General features: G+C 40.2%; 2 protein-coding genes across 2 annotated transcripts; both read right to left on the minus strand.

The window, feature by feature from the left end:
* Positions 1 to 1,440: 1,440 nt before the first annotated feature.
* On the minus strand, positions 1,441 to 9,543 carry LOC139659391 (major histocompatibility complex class I-related gene protein-like). Its single transcript, XM_071537644.1, has 8 exons — positions 9,492 to 9,543; positions 7,693 to 7,947; positions 5,348 to 5,626; positions 4,521 to 4,823; positions 2,298 to 2,408; positions 1,998 to 2,015; positions 1,757 to 1,802; positions 1,441 to 1,623 (listed from the first exon to the last, which is right to left on the minus strand). Exons 1-7 carry the CDS (start codon positions 9,541 to 9,543, stop codon positions 1,762 to 1,764), a joined length of 1,059 nt encoding a protein of 352 aa, XP_071393745.1. The 3' UTR covers positions 1,441 to 1,623; positions 1,757 to 1,761.
* A 2,119-nt stretch (positions 9,544 to 11,662) lies between these two features.
* LOC139659392 (major histocompatibility complex class I-related gene protein-like) lies at positions 11,663 to 16,926 on the minus strand. The gene is made up of 7 exons (XM_071537645.1): positions 16,799 to 16,926; positions 15,882 to 16,148; positions 14,273 to 14,554; positions 13,705 to 14,038; positions 13,009 to 13,112; positions 12,310 to 12,327; positions 11,663 to 11,778 (listed from the first exon to the last, which is right to left on the minus strand). The coding sequence occupies exons 1-7, from the start codon at positions 16,845 to 16,847 to the stop codon at positions 11,762 to 11,764; spliced, it is 1,071 nt and encodes a 356-aa protein (XP_071393746.1). The 5' UTR covers positions 16,848 to 16,926; the 3' UTR covers positions 11,663 to 11,761.
* Between the last annotated feature and the right edge of the window lie 4,729 nt (positions 16,927 to 21,655).

The raw sequence follows: 21,655 nt of genomic DNA on the forward strand, positions 1-21,655 counted from the left end.
ATGACTGACCGGTATGAATTTGTATTTTCTCTAATTGCATCAAATTCAAACTACAGGCAGTAGTCACTACAAACATACAGGCCTACAACTGAGCAGTAGGTTCAAATACAACTTAGAAGAACTTACAACACATACAATAAATCTATATAACAGACCAAAGTCTAACATAAAGTACATACGAGGGGCTAAATGTCTTCATATATCGTCATTATGTCCCATAGCTTTGGGACATAGTTGCTTTCAACTTTTGTCAAGGATTTGGAAAATAATGTGATTTAGTTTATGAAAGCAACAAACGTAAGAGGGGTCTTAAAAAACAACATTTATTTATGTGTGTGACTTCCACCTGAGCTTATGGATGTCCTTGTGTAGGAAAATGTTTCTGCTGATGACAAGGTTGTTCATGCTCAAGTCAATCAGCCGTTTTCCATTGTTGTTTCTTTCTCTGCACCCCTGGGTGCCCATTGCTCTCTGGTAGTTGGTGTTGTCAGAGCCCACTTTGGCTCTCAAGTCTCCAGTTATCTGAAGCATGTTGTGTTGGGGTGCTTTGGAGTTCGTTGTCTTTGTCCTCTTCAGCCTCATTTGTTGGTGCACAGCACTGCAGGATGGTTAGTTTGCAGTACTTTGAACTGAGATGTACTCTGATCAACCTCTCTCTCACTGGGTCCCATTGCAGCAAGGTTTTGTCTTTGTCCTTTGACAGGATGATGTCTGCACCGTGTGTGTGGGGGTGTCTGTGACCTGAATGGAGGATGATGGATCCATCGTAAAGCAAGTCCAGCGACATTCACTTATCCCCAGGAGGTCCAGGTGATGCCTCTTCATCCCACTGAGGACTTGTTCCGTCTTTGAGGCCTCCAACATGGTTCAGACATTCCTCTCACCAAGGTGAACCTCGGTTTTTGCAGATGCAATAAGCGGAGGAACAACTCTTAATTAGATTTTCAGAAACATTTTATTCATTCAACAATGTAAAGTTGAACAAGGGGAACCATACTCCTTAACCTCCTTCAAAATCTCCCCCTACATACACACACACAAACACACACACACACACACACAAGATATCTTTCATGAATTGACAAACCAAAATGCTGTCTGTCAGCATGGTAAAGGAAGTGTCCTCTCTGTTTGTTCTCTCATCATGTGTTTGGTCTCTGGTAGCTGCTGTAGTAATCCCTCTCCACAAAAGCTCTGCAGAAACAGCTGTACAGCAGCATCAGTTCTCTGCTGATGTTGTTACTCCTACAGAGGAGGATTTACCTGTACAGTGATGCTGCTGCCAGTTCTGACTGGCACTCAGTTAGGAAAAAACAACCTGCATTTAATAGTAGCAACAATACAGTATGGAGGCAGGAGTGAAGCACAAATGCAGAAAAATGAACCAAGAAGAAGCAAGAAGAAGAAGCAACCAGAAATATTCATCTTTGGTGAGCAAATTTGAACAATTTGATTTGTCCCACAACTTTCTGACAGATCCTATGACTTTAAATCTCAATATTCAATAAAACAAGTTTTGTTATGTGCACTTTTGTTGCAAATTAGAAACAAATGCTGCAATTTATCTTGATGCCTCAGTAACTTATTGGAGTTCACCATCCTCTTCTTATTTCCACTGGTCGCCTGTCAAAACAGATTAACAGACAGACAAGGTGAAATGCTACAATAGAACACCTGCTTACTTATCTGTGAGTATTTTGCCAGTACAGCAGTTATGCACATCTGCACAGAGTAGTTTACATGATGAAGTACTCACTGTGATCAGTTAGGAGATACAACTTCTCTGGACGAAGTCTCCGCAGCTAGAAAAAGGCAACAAAGTAAAATAATTTAATTTGAAATGAATAAAGTAAGAAACAGATCTTGACATGAGAGATTAGTGATTGATTACTAATACCTGGTCCTCTTGTCTTTTAAGTACAAATAATGCAAGCAACAGATCCAAATATTACACATTACAGTACAGTAGATGCCAAGAAAACAAAGGAAAAACTTACTGTTAGCAGGTTGGAAGCCTGAAATACAGACAAGAGGTTACATTATTACTCAATGACAGATTACAAATGAAGATTAATGAAAGGAAACACAAGACTATGTTACATGTATGTGCATCTCTATTTCTAGGTATGTCAATTAAATGTATTTGTTATGATAATATTTACATTTTAAGGACTTTGCATTATCAGAAGCACCACACATAAAATATATATGAAGTTATGGAACAATAACACTAAGACTGTCACAAGCATGTATGTTAAATCCTATGCTAGTGGAGTAAAAAACTCTTCGTCCCTCACCATTATTGTTCCTTCTCCAGATTAAGACTCCAGCGATGCAGATTGCCAGGAGGAGCAGCAGTCCTGCAATGACTCGAATGACAAGAGCAGTATTGATCCCTGAAGGAGAACCTGGAACCAAAACAGAGCATTCAGACTTTGTCACATAACACTGGATGGATCAGATTATGTCTGTTTTTTCCATTTAATATTTTAAGTATGGAGTCATGTCATGTGAATCAGACAGACAAAGAGAGACACCTAATCTATTTTAGAGAACCCACCGGCATGTTTGGTTGCCTTCAATATTCTCATGGAGTTAAAAGTCTGATTGGAACACCATACAGTGCATAGAAACATAGGCTGGAACTTGCAACAGATACCATATATAAAATCTTTACAAAAGTTTAATTTAATCTGTTCATTTGGATATATAACACTGACAAAAACTTCTCACGGAAACGTATGATCTCAAAAGAAGCAAAAAAACAGTATCAATATGACTGACAAAAACCAAACTGAACTGGATGACAGAAACTAAAATGACAACAAAACCACAACAAGGAGAGAAACGATGCGATGCAGTTCGGAAATGTGACTCTCCGAAAACAGAAACGCCTGAACACGCCGCCCCCCTCTGCAGCGAGGGAGGCCAGATGTAAAGAGGTGTGAAGGGGGCTGGGACTGGAGGGAGCCGCAAATTTCTGCCTGTAGCTTCTCCACTAAACAACTAACGCTAAGCTGCTGTGTAGACCAAGCTTTCACCTCCTGGGGGGAGACAGCAGGCTGGGGTGTTTATCTAGTGTTTCCACCGATAATTTTGTCTTACAGCGGTCCAGGAGAAAAACACTATAGCAGTTACTACAGGAGTGAGGACTGAGTTTTTATAGAAACACTGTAGGCGCAGTCATTATAGGAAATGACTGAATGATATTAGAAATGCTATATGCGGCGGCAGGGTGCGATTTGTGAGAGGGGGATATTTTTGGAATGCATTTTTGCCTGGTGATATTTTACACAAGGAGGTATGAAAATGAAAAAAACAAAACAAGTGCAAACCTCATCATACAAGTCTTATTCTTTCCCCAAAGAATACTATCCATATGTCCATATATGTCATATTTGAGACACACACTTTAGGAGATTAGGAGAATGCCATGAGAATGTTCCTACCTCCAAGCAAGCGTATGTACACTTTCTGAGTCAGTTGAGGTGAGTGTGATATAGCTAAAAGAGAGGATAAGAGCAGCAAAGAGCAGGATAACATGAAAGAGGGAATTTGTGCAACATTTTATTTTGAGCCTTAAGCGCACCATAGTAGCCTATTAGGTCTCAACAGAGTTAAATATTTATAGATGTGTGCATTAACATCCTTTTTCTGCAAGTGTGATTTCTAGTAAGAGTAAAATAGTAATAGTATAGTAGTAGTAAATAGGTTTCCATATTGTCACCATATTGTACAGTAATGTGGGAATAAGAATAATGCACATCAGATCATAAATCAGACCTACTGGTGTGATCAATCAGGCCATTATGGCTCACAATATATGGCGGTGCCAGTGCATAATGGCTGTGCTTTGGCTTTTTTTTGGCAATTATTATAAAAATGACTGATTATAGAAACACTGTAGGTGGCAATTATTAAAGAAATGACTGATTGATTATAGAAACTTATAGGCAGCTTTTATTCTAGAAATAACTTAATTATTATAGAAACACTACAGGTGCCGTTATTATAGAAATTATTGAATGATCATAGAAATCTCATATGTACGTTGCTTTGGATAAAAGCGTCTGCCAAATGGGAAATTAAGTGTGTGTGTGTGTGTGTGGTGAGTTTACAAGCAGCAGCAGTGTGAGCGCTGGCGGGATCAGTCTCTGGTGCGACAGAGAGCATAACGTGACGTGCAGCGGTACAGATCGCTTTAGATCAATTTCTATATACTGACCAACTTTTGATTTTGTGGCTTGTGCTGATATTGTGGCGGAGCGCCACAAATAAACCTGTGACATGGTAAACAAGCCCGCTGCCATTTCTTTGAACAGACAACAGGAAGCACATGCTTTCACCTCTGACCTATGACTAGTTCCTGTTTACTACTCCTCCCCCTTGTTTGACGGACAGCCTGCAGCTCCTCCTACATATCCTTTTGTTCTGAAAAACCATGAAGGTTCAGGGCTTTCAGAAGTTTGTTTCGGGCGGTTCTCAGAAGCAGTTCTGAAGAAGCATATCCAAGCTTTTACCCCGGTTGGTCTTGATCTCTGCTCGGTCCAGTTTGGTGACGATGTCCTCCTTGACACCAGAGATCTGAAACACACACTCGTACTTCCCCCAGTCTTCAGGTTTGACTGATGAAACGTTCAGCTGAACGCTCGTCTGGAAGGTTCCATCGTGGTTGGGGAGGGTCTCTCCGTGGTCCTGAAGGTCCTGAACCTCCTCTCCATCTCTCCTCCAGAACAACATGAATCTGTCAGGGTAGAAACCTGTAGCGTGGCAGCTGACTGGAGAGGAGGGAAACTTCTGGAGGAGAGACACAGAGGGAAGAACTGGAGGGAGAGAGAGAGAGAGGGAGAGACAGAGAAGGCGGCGGGGAGGAAGGGAGGGAGTAAGAGAGAGAGTGGGAGATAGGCAGAGAGGGGGAGAGGAAAAGAGAAAGAAAGAGAGGGACATTGGGGAGAGAGAAGGGGAGCAATATGGAGAGATCGTGAGGGGGGGAGACAAGGAGGGGGAGGAGAAAGAAAGAGGAACAGAGACGGAATAGAGAAGGGGAGGGAGAGAGAGATAGAGACAGACAGACAGACAGATAGAAAGACAGAAACGGGGGAGGGAGAGAGAGGGAGGGAAAGGGGGAGATGGAGACAAAGACAGAGAGACAAAGAGAAAGAGGAGAGAGAGAGGTACAGAAAGGAAGAGAGAGGGAAAGAGAGAGAAAAAAGAAAAGGAGAGAGGGTGTACAGTGTGTCTCTATACGTTGGTTCATATTCACTGTAATGTTTCTGTACATTAGAAACAGAAGAGGCAGATGAACATTGTTATGTCCATGAAACTACATCAGGTCATGTGACTCTACCTGTTCTCTGCAGAGTGCTCTTCCCATTGTCCAAATACTTCTTCAGCTCTTCAATGCAAATCTGGGACAAGTAGTTCTTCTTTTGGGCTAATCTAGCTTTGTTATTATCCCACTTGTGTTTGGTGATGACAGCCTGTGGTACTGGAGCGATCCATGTCAGTGTCTTCAGGTCCAATACTATGAAGTCTTCTCCATCATATCCTTGCTGTTCATAACCATTAACTTCTCCAGTCTCATCATCCCATTCACAGCCAAACATCACCTGGGCAACGTGGACACCTGAGAGAGAGACAGAGACAGAGACTGAAGTAAACCAGAGTGAGATCCTAGCACAGTCAGCTATCAGTGGTTGATATCACATCTTTACCACAGAGACACACTGATCCACAGACACCAAAACAGAGGATCTACACCTACTGCTGTTACTGGCTGGATGGAAGCCACTCACAGCCAAACATAATGTGGACAGTGTGGACGGCTCAGAGAGAGACAGAGAGGCAGAGACTGCTGTAAAACAGAGTGAGATCCTAACACAGTCAGTATCCTCTCTTTACCACAGAGACCAACAGACATTTTATCTACACTGTTGACGGTAGTGGCTTCATGTGAGCTGCAGGAACACACACACACACACACACACACACACACACACTGAGGTGGAGTCCTGACTAGCAGACACATACTGAACCTGGTCCTGGTCCACATCCACTGAAACCCTGCAGCCAGTGGATCAGTCCCACAATATCCTCTTCCTAGGAGAAACTACAGAAGCTCACTAGACTGTCCTGAGGCTGGTCTAGAAGCTTCCACTGAAGGAGAGTTTCAGCCTAGGATTAGTCACTAGGCTAGACCTGGTCAGCCAGGACAGTGAGTCTGTTCAGTAGTGTGTTACTACAACTGGTCAGAATAAGGCAGAGACCAGCAGGACCATTATGGAGACTGGGAGGCAGTCTGTCTGTCCTGATTGGTCCATCCATCCATCAATCATTCCATACAACCAACAACTTTTTCCACCTGCAGATGTTGGCTTGGTGCCGCCTACTGGGACGGACCAACACACTGTGGTCAGTAGAGTTATTATCATCTAATGTGTTTCTACTGCTGGAGATTTATTATGGGATGGACCAACACACTGTGGTCAGTAGAGTTATTAACATCTAATGTGTTTCTACTGCTGGAGATTTATTATGAGATGAACACACTGTGGTCAGTAGAGTTATTATCATCTAATCTAATCTGTAGTTCTACTATATATTTATTATGGGATGGACACAGTAGAGTTGGGTGTTAAACTTTTTCAACCTGTGACCTGGATGAGAAATTTAACATCTTGTCCTGTCAGCAGTCCTGCTCCGTAGTTTGAGAAACCAGGCAGTAATGTTATTCTATCAGCTGTGTGTTGTGAAACTGTTGATAAACTGTTAATAATCTCTGTTGGTTATTATGGGATGGACAGAAACACTGTATCAGTACAGCAGACTAGCATCCAGTAGTCTCAGTCTTAGTAATATGTGTGTTGATTCTGACTGTGTGTTTCAGTCAGGTGTGTGAATGAAGAAAACCCTCAGTATCAAACAGCTGAATCTGTGTGAATAAAACACTGCTGATGGATGATGTCACAGATATAAACAGGAAGTGGGTGAGGAGCCTTGGGTCAGTCAGAAGCTGCGTTTCATTGGTCATTTAACAGACCGTCCTTCTCTTCCCCTCGGCACTTGGTAATACGTAGCACCGTACGTCACACGAGTGGCCACTTGCAGAGCAGGGGGGCGGGGTCCGAGGGGGAGCAGAATATTTGAAATGGAATGCACTTGCCCTTAAGCAGGCCTAATAATTAACAAAAATAATAAAAATTACACAGAACAATGAGTAATAAAATATTGCAGATGAGTTCATTTCACAAATATGTCTAACTCTTCTAAATATTGTTTGTTTACATTTATATATATCACCTGTTCGTGCACTGGAATTGACGGGCGATCACAATGCATCCTGGGAAAGATGCGCTTGTGAAGTCTACATCATTGTTGACTCGCTCCCTCGGCCCTTGAAGGGTCGATCTCAGAAAGTTCACTGGTGTTATCAGAGTAATAGAATGACACTTAAGATGGCGGCGGGGATTCCCCGAGCGGAAGTGCCGAGGGGAAGTCAGCGAGGGCCGGTTGAAACGACTAATGAAACGCACCGAGAGACAGCAGGAGAGACACTTGAAGGTCTCTATGAAGGTGTGTGTGTGTGTGTGTGTGCGTATATGTCTGTGTGTGTGTGTGTGTGTGTCCATTAGTTAGTATATCCTACATCACACCCTGTATAAACGGTTTTCATAATGACAGTGAACTACTCACCTCCAGTCTGATTGAAACGCTGCTTGGCAACATCAATGTTTTTTTTGAAGACCTGCTCAGCACCAGATAAGGCCTCAGTCTGTTGCTTCCTGCACTCAGCTCCCTCAGCCGTCCAGTTCTGCTTGGGGATCACTTCCCTGATGTTACTATCGTAATAATCCATCTGCATGTCATCCAACATTTCCAGACTGACAAACTCTGGGAATCCTGGTATTCCCGATGTGGCAGTGTAGAAGTACTGCAGCGAATGTATAACTGTGGCATAAGAAAACAGTGTCACTCTTTTTAAAAACAGGTTATACTGAGGTCATTAGTAATAAACTCCAAACACAAGCATGGTGCCATGTTAAAAAAATATAAATGAGGTGCCTGCTAATACAGTGCAGTACATAAGACCTGAAAATCTAGCCACTCACTCATAACTCAGATACAGAATAAATCTTTACTATTGCTGACATTGCAACAGACAGGCCAACCTTTATCATGGACTAGGAAATGGAGGTTTATAGATATTTACAGTTTATGATATTGTATGGCTTAGGCTCTTTCTGCCTGGTGTTTACCAAGTGTTTTCATGGTGTTTTCTTTACGAAATACTCTTATACATAAATATTTTAGATAAACATAGTAATATTTGCAACAATTGTTTTCTGGGCCCTTGCACTCCTTTGTATTTGTAATTTCTAATGTGAATTTGCTGATGCAATATAAATTTATTCAGCTGCTTTCCTGCAAGTCGCCCTGGGTAAGAAAGTCCAAAACAAACATGGCATGCCAAAGTTATTTTATTAAGGTCTAGTACGTGTGATTTTTTGGATACAGATGAAAGTTTCACAAATCCAAGCAAAACATTCAGTTTGAGATCAACTTCTCTCCCTGCAGCCCCAATGGGCTACGTGCTGTAAAAAAGGAGGATGTGTCATTTTCAACAACAAGGTTTTTGGGACAATTTGTGGACACATTTGTGTCACTAACACAACATTTGTTGGAACAAACTCCAAAGTCCAGCAAACTTGGAGCATTTCTCATCAATCCAATGTCCCTTTGGTTTGGCCTGGTTAAAGCCTGAATAACTATGAGATTGTGTTTTAACCTGTTTTATATCACCATGGACACGCAGATAGAACTGTGTTTGTAGGCTAAAGCTTAAAAGCAAAAAGCTACTGAGCCCCTAAAGATGATATTTTTTTTATCTTGTGCGCACAAGTTATTACCTTGTGCGAACAAGTTATTATTTTGTGACAAGATATTTATCTTGTGGGAACAAGTTAATTATCTTGTGCGCACAAGATAATAACTTGTTCCCACAATAAAATTAACTTGTGCACACAAGATGAAAAAAATATCACCTTGCGGGACTTTGGGGGCTCCGTAAAAAGCAAAACAATCCTATGAGTTATTTTAGAAGGATAACCTACTAACCAAAAATCAATACTACGATAATAATACGATAGTAGGTAAAACCACAACTTAGGACAAAGGTAATTATAAACTCACTATTGAGTACTACGCTACCACAGACACACTGTATGTTTCCATAAATATTACAGTGATTTATGGGTTATGGGTTCGGGATTTATATAGACTACTTGTAAACTTTTAGAAAACAGACATGAATTTTAACACTTAGTCACCATTTTTAAACATTTTTTTTATAATCTGAAACGTTTCCCTGAAACCAAACATCAAAGCCTATCAAACGAATCCTAGATTTACGCACACAGAAAGGCTAAACAGATAAGGCTCTGTTTTGTTATTTATTTTTGTTTTTAGAATTAACCAATTAAAAAGTAACTCACTAGCCGCTGCGCCGTGTATTTCCAGGAGGACCAGAGCCTGGAAGGTCTTCATTGTCACTGCTATCTACAGCCTTGGAAGAGGGAAAAAAAATGATATTAACATAATAACTTTGAATCACCAACTGGCGCCAGCTGTCGAGAAAGATGGTACCCGGTGCAGCACCAGGGCGTGGCTGAGAGGAAAGCGGAGGAGCGGCTATAGCATCAGTCGCATTTGAACACAGGAACCAATTAAGGCTCAGTCCAGCGTCACCTGACTCTGAACGGATCCAACGAGCTTAACGAAAGTGAAAGTATACTTTGTTTCATGCTTCATGGTTCATGCTAGGCTAGCCTATGCTGCTCAGAGCTACTGTAATGTAATGTAAGACTTAACAGACCCCGATTCTGGGATGAAAAACAGTCCTGGTCAAAACATCAACATATAAGTGCAAATGTGGTTTCACTGATATTCCTAAATCTGGTGAAGCGCTCCCTCCAGTGGTTAAAATCTCCAGCCAGTGTGCAGTAGGGATGCATTACAGTGGTACAATGTCTTACTGTTCAACCGACAAATCTAGTAACTCAGGTCATGTAACTTCTTAAATTAAAACTTTTAACAACATCATACCTAGGTAATAAAATATTAACATGACAAATCAAGGTGATGTAACATATACATCATTAACACACATGCATACACTCACATAATTACAAACAAACACATGCATGCATAGACTTTCACACCAGTTTTTCCTGAGATCATGTGCATGCTGCCATTTTATGTCATCTTCTGTTGTCATGAGATGGCAGAGACATCAATCACTCTTAATGTGGATGCAAATGAGGTGCGTTATGCTGCAATAGACTTCACTTATATGATGCTTTTCAAAAGTCTTACAAAGTGCTTTCCAAAAAAAAACAAAAAAAACAAATCAAAGCCAATGTGATGAGCAATAAAAATCCCAAGTAGGGATTAAAACCAGGGTAAGGTGACAGTGAAACAGGCTAAAACAATTATAATGGAGTAGGAAATTATATCAAAGTGTGTCTGTAAAAATGCTTGATCCATACACTGATTTTGCAAGTCTCAACTCCTCAGACAGGGTGTTGCAAAGTCAAGAGGAACCAGATGGCAATGGTATTATAATTATCTACCATTTTGTTCATATCCTGAACAAGGCCACACATGTTCTGTCACTGATTTGGGAATCTTAATTGCTGTTCAACATAACAGAGACAGTTAGTGACAGCAGAGCAAGTAACTATGATCCCCAAATAAACAACAAATAAATAGAGAATCAACAGGTTTTCAGAAACATTTTATTCATTCATTAAACAAAAGGGATGCCATATTCCTTAACCTCCTCCAAAGTCTCCCCCTAAACACATACACACACACACACACACACACACTCATAACGATTCAAATTGGAATGAAGCAGAACACAGCAGATCCCAAAGGAATAATGCAAATATATAAAAGCCACAACAAGAATCGCTGAAAGAGCTAAAAGCAGCTCCAGAAAAATGTTAAAGTGTGTAACATTGTTCTAGCACATGAACTGACCAACACTGGATTTTAAATCAAATTCAACATTATTCTTTAAAACATCTACACACAATATCTGACTGCTGTAATTTCCTAATGAAGAACAAAATGCAGTTCACATAGAAAAACTTAAAAAACTATTTCTAAATTACAACTTCTTGCTCTAATACCCATTCAAAAAGCTGTACAGATTGGAGATCATTTCCATACCATTATAGAGATTTGAACGGCTTTACAATGACAGAGCAGAGCGTTGAGCCACAGCAGCATCCAGGAGAACTGAACTGAACCAAAGTCAAACTCATTCTGTGAGATTTATAAACTCACCAGTTTAAAAGAACATCATTGATCAATTCATAGCTAATTATAAACTCAAACGCACAAGATATTGATCATGAATTGACAAACCAAAATGCTGTGTCTGTCAGCTCTCTCAGTTAGGAAAAAACAACCTGCATTTAATCGTAGCAACAATACAGGATGGAGGCAGGAGTGAAGCACAAATGCAGAAAAATTAACCAAGAAGAAACAACCAGAAGTATTCTTCTTTGGTGAGTACATCAATGCAAATTTGACTAATGTGATTTGTCCAAAAACTTTCTGACAGATCCTATGACTTTAAATCTCAATATTCAGTCAAACAAGTTTTTGTTAATGTGCACTTTTGTTGCAAATTAGAAACACCTGCTGCAATTTATCTTGATGCCGCTGTAACTTATTGGAGTTCACCGTCCTCTTTTTATCTCCACAGGTCGCCTGTCAAAACAGATTAACAGACAGACAAGGTGATATATTGAATTTATTATTGTTCACACTGTGCAGAATATGTGCTTTTATATTGCATGGGATATTAATTTCTGGACCAAAACATAACATTTCGATATAGAGTGATGTAATCTGCTTTTTTGGACATCAGAACTGTTTTCTGTAATTATATTGTAACACTGAGTGAGAAAATGCTTTATCAGAATGACCTCACCAGCAGGTGGATGTGAATTACAATACTAAATAGTTTTTTTGTCTCAACGGAATCAATGATTTAGTAAAGATAGAGCACCTGCTTATAAATCTGTGAGTATCTGAAGCTACAAAAACACAAAATAATTTAATTTGAAATGAACAGTAATAAAGTAAGAAACTGAGCTGAACATGAGAGATTAGTTATTGATTACTAATGCCTGGCCTTCTGCCATGTCCTTTATAAGTTCAAACCATGCAAGCGACAGATCCAAATATTACACATTACAGTTCAGTAGATGCCAAAAAAACAATCAAAGGAAAACTTACTGTTAGCAGGTTTGAACCCTGAAATACAGACAAGAGGTTACATATTACTAGATATGTCAACTAAATGTATTTGTTAGAGGCATAATATGTAACATTTCCACATTAAAATGTCTAAAAACGACTAGACCTATGTTATATACTTTTTTGAGTTGTGTACTTACATTATCCCAAGTGTTTCAAACAATGTTCAAACCCAGAGAAATAGGTAATTTTATTCAAGATAACGGTCTGTTTAATTTGGTCTCCTGTCAATCGCGTCATATCCCCTTCCATAAACACGGGCTGACGGCCGGATGGCCGAACATTAAAACATTTCCAGCCGACTACTTTCTTACTGTTTCAAATCACGTCACCGTCACTTTTTAGATCTTGGTCGTTTTTAACTATATCTTTTAACCGGATGAAGGATTTTAGTCATCAGATGTCTGGATCTTAAGTTATCAGAGGAACAAGCTGAGCAAACAGCTCGGCTCGCTTTTGTTATTGTTTTGATTGAGAGACCCCTAGCAGCAGAAAATGACATACTGTGCGTTTAAGATAATATTTATATTTCATGGACTTTGCATTACCAGAAGCACCACACATAAAATGTATATGTTATGTTATGGAACAATAACATTAAGACTGTCATAAGCATGTATACTACGCTAGTGGAGTAAAAATGGCTTGAGGAGGTGTAAAAAACTCTTCGTCCCTCACCATTATTGTTCCTTCTCCAGATGAAGACTCCAGCGATGCAGATTGCCAGGAGGAGCAGCAGTCCTGCAACGACTCCAATGACAAGAGCAGTATTGATCCCTGAAGGAGAACATGGAACCAAAACAGAGCATTCAGACTTTGTCACATAACACTGGATGGATCAGATTATGTTTTTGTTCCACTTCAGTATTTTAAGTATAGAGAGGAGTCATGTGAATCAAGAGAGACACCTAATGTGTTTTAGTGAACCGACCGGCACATTTGATTGCCTTTATCATATATTATATTATATTATAATATTCTCATGGAGTTAAAAACTGTCCGGTTGCCCAAATGGTGGTATGGTAAACAAGACTGAGTCCAAATTTACCCCCAAGGAGGAGTAAAATATGTAGCTATCAGGGAACACCATACAGTACATAGAAACTACACTGCATGAGAAAACATAGGCTGGAACTTGCAATAGATACTATATATAAAATCTTTTTTTAAATATAAAAAAAAATGTTTTTTTGTTTTTTTAAATCAATGTATTGTTGTATTTACATATAATTGATGTTGAACAAGAACGGCACTCTTTGCGTGAGTGTCGTTTTCTTTGCAGAGCTGTAATTTTATGATATTGTCAGATACATTCATTCATTCATTCATGCACTGCAAGTCAGGTGTAAGAAGTAAACTAAATGTGTCTCTCCTCCTCCATCAGCTCTGATCCCAGTCTTACCCGGGTTGTTGGTCTTGATCACTGCTGGGTCCAGTTTGGTGGCGATGTCCTCCTTGACACCAGAGAGCTGAAACACACACTCGTACTTCCCCCAGTCTTCAGGTTTGACTGATGAAACGTTCAGCTGAACGCTCATCTGGAAGGTTCCATCGTGGTTGGGGAGGATCTCTCCCTGGTCCATGAGGTCCTGAAGCTCCTCTCCATCTCTCCTCCAGAACAACATGCCTCTGTCAGGGTAGAAACCTGTAGCGTGGCAGCTGACTGGAGAGGAGGGAGACTTCTGGAGGAGAGACACAGAGGGAAGCTCTGGAGAGAGAGAGAGAGAGAGAGAGAGAGTAAGAGAAACAGAAGAGAGAGAGAGAGAAAGAGAGAGGGACAGAAAGACAGAAACAGATATGTATAAACTCAAAAATCATTCCAGTTAAATGTACAGTGGGTCTCTATATGTTGGTTCATATTCACTGTAATGTTTCTGTACATTAGAAACAGAAGAGACAGATGAACATTGTTGTGAAACTACATCAGGTCATGTGACTCTACCTGTTCTCTGCAGAGTGCTCTTCCCATAGTCCACATACTTCTTCAGCCAATCAATGCAAACATGGGACAAGTAGTTCTTACTGTATGCTAATGTAGTTTTGTCATTATCCAAGTTCTGTTTGGTGATGACAGCCTGTGGTGTTGGAGTGATCCATGTCAGTGTCTTCAGGTCCAATGCAATGAAGTCTTCTCCATCATAACCAAACTGTTCATAACCATTAGCATAATCTCCAGTCTCATCATCCCATTCACAGCCAGACATCCACTGGAAGGTGTGGACACCTGAGAGAGAGACAGAGACAGAAACTGAAGTAAACCAGAGTGAGATCCTAGCACAGTCAGCTATCAGTGGTTGATATCACATCTTCACCACAGAGACACACTGATCCACAGACACCAAAACAGAGGATCTACACCTACTGCTGTTACTGGCTGGATGGAAGCCGCTCACAGCCAAACATAATGTGGACAGTGTGGACGGCTCAGAGAGAGACAGAGAGGCAGAGACTGCTGTAAAACAGAGTGAGATCCTAACACAGTCAGTATCCTCTCTTTACCACAGAGACCAACAGACAGTTTATCTACACTGTTGAAGGTAGAGGCTTCATGTGAGCTGCAGGAACACACACACACACACACACACACACACAGACACACACACACACACACACTGAGGTGGAGTCCTGACTAGCAGACACACATTGAACCTGGTCCTGGAGTTAACATCACATCCACTGAAACCCTGCAGCCAGTGGATCAGTCCCACAATATCCTCTTCCTAGGAGAAACTACAGAAGCTCACTAGACTGTCCTGAGGCTGGTCTAGAAGCTTCCACTGAAGGAGAGTTTCAGCCTAGGATTAGTCACTAGGCTAGACCTGGTCAGCCAGGACAGTGAGTCTGTTCAGTAGTGTGTTACTACAACTGGTCAGAATAAGGCAGAGACCAGCAGGACCATTATGGAGACTGGGAGGCAGTCTGTCTGTCCTGATTGGTCCATCCATCCATCAATCATTCCATACAACCAACAACTTTTTCCACCTGCAGATGTTGGCTTGGTGCCGCCTACTGGAACGGACCAACACACTGTGGTCAGTAGAGTTATTATCATCTAATGTGTTTCTACTGCTGGAGATTTATTATGGGATGGATCAACACACTGTGGTCAGTAGAGTAATTATCATCTAATGTGTTTCTACTGCTGGAGATTTATTATGCCATGGATCAACCCACTGTGGTCAGTACAGTAGAGTTAATATAATCTACTTTGTAGTTCTATTATATATTTATTGTGGGATGGACACAGTAGAGTTGGTTATTAAACTTTTTCAACCTGTGACCTGGATGAGAAATGTAGCATCTTGTCCTGTCAGCAGGTTTATTAAAACATACTGCTAACTGTCATATGGGACCCAGCAGAAGCAGCTTGTGTCCAGTTACAGCTGTATCAGTAGAGCAGACTAGCATCCATTTGTCGTATCTGTGTGTGTGTGTGTGTGTGTGTGTGTGTGTGTGTGTGTGTGTGTGTGATGGAAGCTGCATGTTTGTGTTACTTTACAATAAAACCAGGATGAAATACATTTCAGCACAATAAAGTGAAACAAACAAACCTCCAGTTTGGTTGAAGCGCTGCTTCAGAGTCTGAAGTTTGTCTTTGAGGAACTGCTGGAAGCGCACACAATCAGCAGTATGCTTCTTCCAGTATTGTGGATTATCTGCTATAAATTTGTTCATCCAGTCCTGTTTGGGTTCTACTCTCTTGATGTTGCTGTCATAGTGACCGATCTGAACTTCATCAACCAACCCAAAAGCCACAAACTCTGGGAAGTTTGAGACTCCAGAGGATGCAGTGTAGAAAAGCTTCAGGGAGTGAGTCACTGAGGGACAAACAGTTAATGTAGAAGAAACTCAGGTTTTCATTTACATTTTTTAAATAAATCTTTATAATAACAATGTACGATCGGTTGAAATTTCCCTGAGCACAGAAGATAATTTACATTTCTGTTTGATGAGTATTTGACAAATAAATTAATTAATAAAACAACAGTGTCTTGAATAATGTACAGACAGTTTTCATTAATTTTGTAAAGGCTTGGTATTCATTAACACAGAATCAAAAAGGGATTTATAATTTGTCAGAAATTTAAGGTTACTTCATTCCAAAACACTGTCAAACATATAAATTTTAGGAAAAATGTATGACCTGGAATTCACGAGTCATTATTGTCAACACATCATGCTATTTTGACAACTGTTATTTAATTAAAATATTTCATCATATTAAATACATCATGTCAATAAGTATCAGTATAGAAGGAAAGTTGACAAAGCTGACATTAATATCTATAATCACAAAATAGTCTCAATATGCTGGTGATAAGTGGAGACATTGTCAGATTAAATATTAATGATGTGAGAATCAACAGGCTGTAGTATCTCAATGTGACGTCAGCCTACGCAGTAACTAAATCAAATTTCAGTTATAACAACTTCATGTTCAAAGGAAAGATTTTAAATGTGATCTTACCTGGAGATGCATCGTGACAGAAGAGCAGCAACAAAATAAACTCCTTCATCTTGTTTTGATAAAGAAGTAGACTACAGTTTAAAGTAATGAATAAATCTTCCACTGGTTGAAACTTTCCCTCCGGTCGGCAGACCGTTACACAGTCAGCCTCAAGGTCAAAAGTTCAATTCCAGTCAATAGAAATTCAGAAAAGACTGTTACATCATGGGTTACTAGGCAGAATTGAAGAGTTGAGGTTGTTATTTAAAAGTGAAACTATAGGCTAGGGAGAGAAGACAACGCATTAATTCACACACAACAGATTTTACAGATTTTTTTGTCTCTCAGTCGAAAACTGAAAATCTGTAGTGGCGGAGACTTCCTAAGTGGTGACTTGCCCTACATAAAAATTACAACCAATAAAGCCATCATGAATTTCCATCCCTCCCATAAACTAAAACCACCCAGCCAAGTTTCTGAAATAACGGACGACTGACCGGTATGCATTTGTAGTTTCTCTAATTGCATCAAATTCAAACTACAAGCATTAGCCACTACAAACATACAGGCCTACAACTGAGCAGCAGGTTCAAATAAACTTAGAAGAACTTACAACACATACAATAAATCTATATAACAGACTAAAGTCTAACATAAAGAACATACGAGGGGCTAAATGTCTTCATATATCGTCATTATGTTGCATAGCTTTAAGACACTGTTGCTTTCAACTTTTGTCAAGGATTTGGAAAATAATGTGATTTAGTTTATGAAAGCAACAAACTTCAGTGGGGTCTTAAAAAAATTATATTAATATTTATTTATGTGTGTGACTTCCACCTGAGCTTATGGATGTCCTTGTGTGGGAAAATGTTTCTGCTGATGACAAGGTTGTTGTTCATGCTCAAGTCAATCAGCCGTTTTCCATTGTTGTTTCTTTCTCTGCACCCCTGGGTGCCCATCGCTCTCTGGTAGTTGGTGTTGTCAGAGCCCACTTTGGCTCTCAAGTGACCAGTTATCTGAAGCAAGCATGTTTGGGTGCTTTGGAGTTCGTACCAGTTGTCTTTGTCCTCTTCAGTCTCATTTGTTGGTCCACAGCACTGCAGGATGGTTAGTTTGCAGTACTTTGAACTGAGATGTACTCTGATCAACCTCTCTCTCACTGGGTCCCATTCCAGCAAGGTTTTGTCTTTCTCCTTTGACAGGATGATGTCTGCACCGTGTGTGTGGGTGTCTGTGACAGAGGTCTTCATGGGTCTACCTGGATCCTAGAATCAGAGACCCGACCCGGGACCCGTACGGGTTCGGGTTCCATCTTTGAGGCCTCCAACCTGGTTCGGACATTCCACACACCAAGGTGAACCTCGGTTTTTGCAGATGCAATAAGCAGAGGAACAACTCTTAATTAGATTTTCAGAAACATTTTATTCATTTAACATGTAAAGTTGAACAAGGGGAACCCTACTCCTTAACCTCCTTCAAAATCTCCCCCTACATACACACACACAAACACACACACAAAATATTGATAATTAATTCACAAATCAAAAAGCATGGTAAAGGAAGTGTCCTCTCTGTTTGTTCTCTCATCATGTGTTTGGTCTCTGGTAGCTGCTGTAGTAATCCCTCTCCACAAAAGCTCTGCAGAAACAGCTGTACAGCAGCATCAGTACTCTGCTGATGTTGTTACTCCTACAGAGGAGGATTTACCTGTACAGTGATGCTGCTGCCAGTTCTGACTGTCACTCAGTTAGGAAAAAACAACCTGCATTTAATAGTAGCAACAATACAGGATGGAGGCAGGAGTGAAGCACAAATGCAGAAAAATTAACAAAGACGAAGCAACCAGAAATATTCATCTTTGGTGAGTAAATCAACGCAAATTTGATTTGTCCCACAACTTCCTGACAGATCCTATGACTTTAAATCTCAATTTTCAATAAAACAAGTTTTGTTAAAGTTTTTGTTAATGTGCACTTTTGTTGCAAATTAGAAACAAATGCTGCAATTTATCTTGATGCCTCAGTAACTTATTGGAGTTCACCATCCTCTTCTTATTTCCACTGGTCGCCTGTCAAAACATTCTCCCCCTACACACACACACACACAGTCATAATGATTCAAATTCGAATGAAGCAGAACAGAGCAGATCCCAAAGGAATAATGAAAATATATAAAAGCCACAACAAGAATCAATTAAAGAAAAGCTAAAAGCAGCTCCAGAAAAATGTTTTCTAACAGAAAGTGTGTAACATTATTCTAGCACATGAACAGTTTACAACACTGGATTTTAAATCAAATTCAACATTATTCATTAAAACATCTACACACTATATCTGACTACTGTAATTTCCTAATGAAGAACAAAATGCAGTTCACCAAATACAAAACTTAAAAAACAGCTATTCTAAATGAAAACTTCTTGCTCTATTACCCATTCAAAAAGCTGTACAGATTGGAGATCATTTCCACACCATTACAGAGATTTGAACGACTTTACAATGACAGAGCAGAGCGTTGAGCCACAGCAACATCCAGGAGAACTGAACTGAACCAAAGTCAAACTCATTTTGTGAGATTTATAAACTCACCAGTGAAAAAGAACATCATTTATCAATTCATAGCTAATTATAAACTCAACACAAAAGATATTATTTAGGAATTGACAAACCAAAATGCTGTGTCTGTCAGCATGGTAAAGGAAGTGTCCTCTTTCAGTGGCGTAACATAATTGTGATTGGCCCTGGTGCAAATATTTTGTCTCTTTCAGAGATGTATCAGCGTAACGTTACCGTGCTCTGAGAGTTCAGATGAAATGATACCGGAAAGGAGTAACCATCTCTTAATACTTTGGCTGCAAAAAAGTATAAAGAGCCTCAACAGTATCATAAAATTGGCGCATCTCTGCTATAGTCATTCAGTGTCAGATTTAGGCTGTGTGCAGTACAGTGTACATATTTGGCAAGCGGTTCCATCTCCTTGATCCAAATCTGTTCCTCTCTATGCTGTCCAGGATTTTCCTTTGCAGCTCACGGGCTGATGTGTCCACTGTTTCCTCGAAACCCAAGAAAGCCTCGTTTATCAGGATATCTTTGGCAATGTTGTTTTCATCCCTCTGTATAGATATGTGACCATCCAGAGGGATGTTGTTTTCATCCCTCTGGATTGGCACATATCTATACACTTGGCTCAGCTGGTCTCTTGTGGAAATATCTTGGGTGGTGTCCATGATAACAGAAAAAAACAGAGCATTGTTTATTTCTCCTTGAATGTCACACTGCACCCGCTTTGCAATTATGTAAATTATCTTGTTTTGAACAGCAGGACTCAAGTATTTAAAAGAACCTTGTGGTCGCTCAACAAGTTCTTTCAGAACCGGATCGTAACATGCTAAGAGTTGTATTATACTGAGAAAGTTCCCACTGTTGGGCTGTCCAAGGATCTCCCTATGTCCTCTAAAGGCCAAGTTGCAAGTGGCCTGAGTGATTGTAACATTGACAATACGCTCAAGTATTTGTCTCCTGTAATTGGCAGCGTTCCTTGCATCCCTCTCCATGTTTGCATCAATTCTCCCGTTTCTCTTCCACTGTTCATATGACACATGCTCCGACATGAACCTGAGATTGTGCATGTAAGTCAATCCTCTCCGACAAATGTTGCCAGTCTCGAACTCCTTTGACTGACCACTGAGCAGGAGTCTTTTAATGTATATCTTAGTGCTGCCCGTACCTGTATGGAAATTGCATTTGGGAGACTAAAAGCAAGGTGGAGAATTCTTTTGAAAAGAAGCAATCTGCACTACTCTTTTTCCCCTTATCTGATTGCGACATGCAGTGTCCTACGCAACTTCTATGAAAAAGAAAAGGACCGAGGCAACCCAAGATGGATGCATGAGGCAACAATTCTGGAGGAACAATTTCCTCAGCCCGGAGATCATCCCATGAATACTGTCAATGCAGATGGCCAAGCAGTTAGAGAGGCACTCAAAAATTACATGGCAGCAAACTCCATCAAGGTGTGTGTCCTTGAGCTGTCAAGGACAAGGTGTTACTGGGGTTGGGTCATCGTTAACTGTTAACATGTTCTGTATTTCTTGGAAGTTTCTTGTTGACCATTACAGGTTATGAATTTTTGATAAACACTAGTAGTTTTTTTGGCCCACAGTATAACATTTTTGTAACAAAAAAAATCAAAATATAATGTAAATAGCTCTTTGTTTTTATTGTCTTTAGTGTTCTTAAAATACTTTACCATAGAAAAATACTGGCCAACTGGCTTACAATATAAAAAAACAATATAGAAAAAATGACTGATCAAACTGATCACAATGCTGCCAATAAACCTGGAAAATAGTTAGCAAAACTGCAACTGAAAGCAGCGCAGTCCTTAAAGTGCAAACTGTAACAAATTAAACATGCAATATGAACTTGAAAATGTGCAATTTAGAACAAATGTTTTCCTGTCAAACTTCAAAGTTAAAAAAAAGAGGTTTCAGAGTCATCATCCATTGCTCTTCCACTCCCCTGTTGACGGGTGCCAGATGCAGGGTAATAAGGTGGAGGGACATCATAATGGATGTTATTAGGACTGGCATAAGGGAACCTTTGCAGCATAGATGGTGGGATGTGAGAGCCTCTCATCCCGCTCAGCAACTGGCTCACCACTGATTCCATGGAGCGGTTGCTCTGTTGGATCACTTCAGTGAGAAGCCTATGCTCTCGTTCGTAGCTCTCTTGCAGCTGACGCTCCATCCACTCATTTTGGGTTTGCTGGAACCTTTCCATGCTGGCAGCTATGGTGTTATGAAGCCTTCTGCGCCTTGTCCTGTCTGGAAACAACAACACACGTAACAAAATAAGTCGCTTGCTTTAAAATTGG

The sequence above is a fragment of the Centroberyx affinis genome, unplaced genomic scaffold (genome assembly GCF_046629955.1).
Source record: "Centroberyx affinis isolate AG114_WGS23_722 - 3 ecotype Tasmania unplaced genomic scaffold, CSIRO-AGI_Caff_v1 ptg003083l_1, whole genome shotgun sequence".
NCBI classification, from domain to species: Eukaryota; Metazoa; Chordata; class Actinopteri; order Beryciformes; family Berycidae; genus Centroberyx; species Centroberyx affinis.

Excerpts from the sequence above, each read along its gene's own strand:
- LOC139659391 (XM_071537644.1), bottom strand. The coding sequence starts at position 9,543 with ATGAAGACCTTCCAGGCTCTGGTCCTCCTGGAAATACACGGCGCAGCG. Across the intron at positions 5,627-7,692 it reads GCGTTTCAATCAGACTGGAG|GTGTCCACGTTGCCCAGGTG; the intron begins GTGAGTAGTTCA and ends TCTCTCTCTCAG. Across the intron at positions 4,824-5,347 it reads GAGCACTCTGCAGAGAACAG|TTCTTCCCTCTGTGTCTCTC; the intron begins GTAGAGTCACAT and ends CTCTCCCTCCAG.
- LOC139659392 (XM_071537645.1), bottom strand. The coding sequence starts at position 16,847 with ATGAAGGAGTTTATTTTGTTGCTGCTCTTCTGTCACGATGCATCTCCA. Across the intron at positions 14,039-14,272 it reads GAGCACTCTGCAGAGAACAG|AGCTTCCCTCTGTGTCTCTC; the intron begins GTAGAGTCACAT and ends CTCTCTCTCCAG. Across the intron at positions 13,113-13,704 it reads GGGATCAGAGCTGATGGAGG|TTCAGGGATCAATACTGCTC; the intron begins AGGAGAGACACA and ends TCCATGTTCTCC.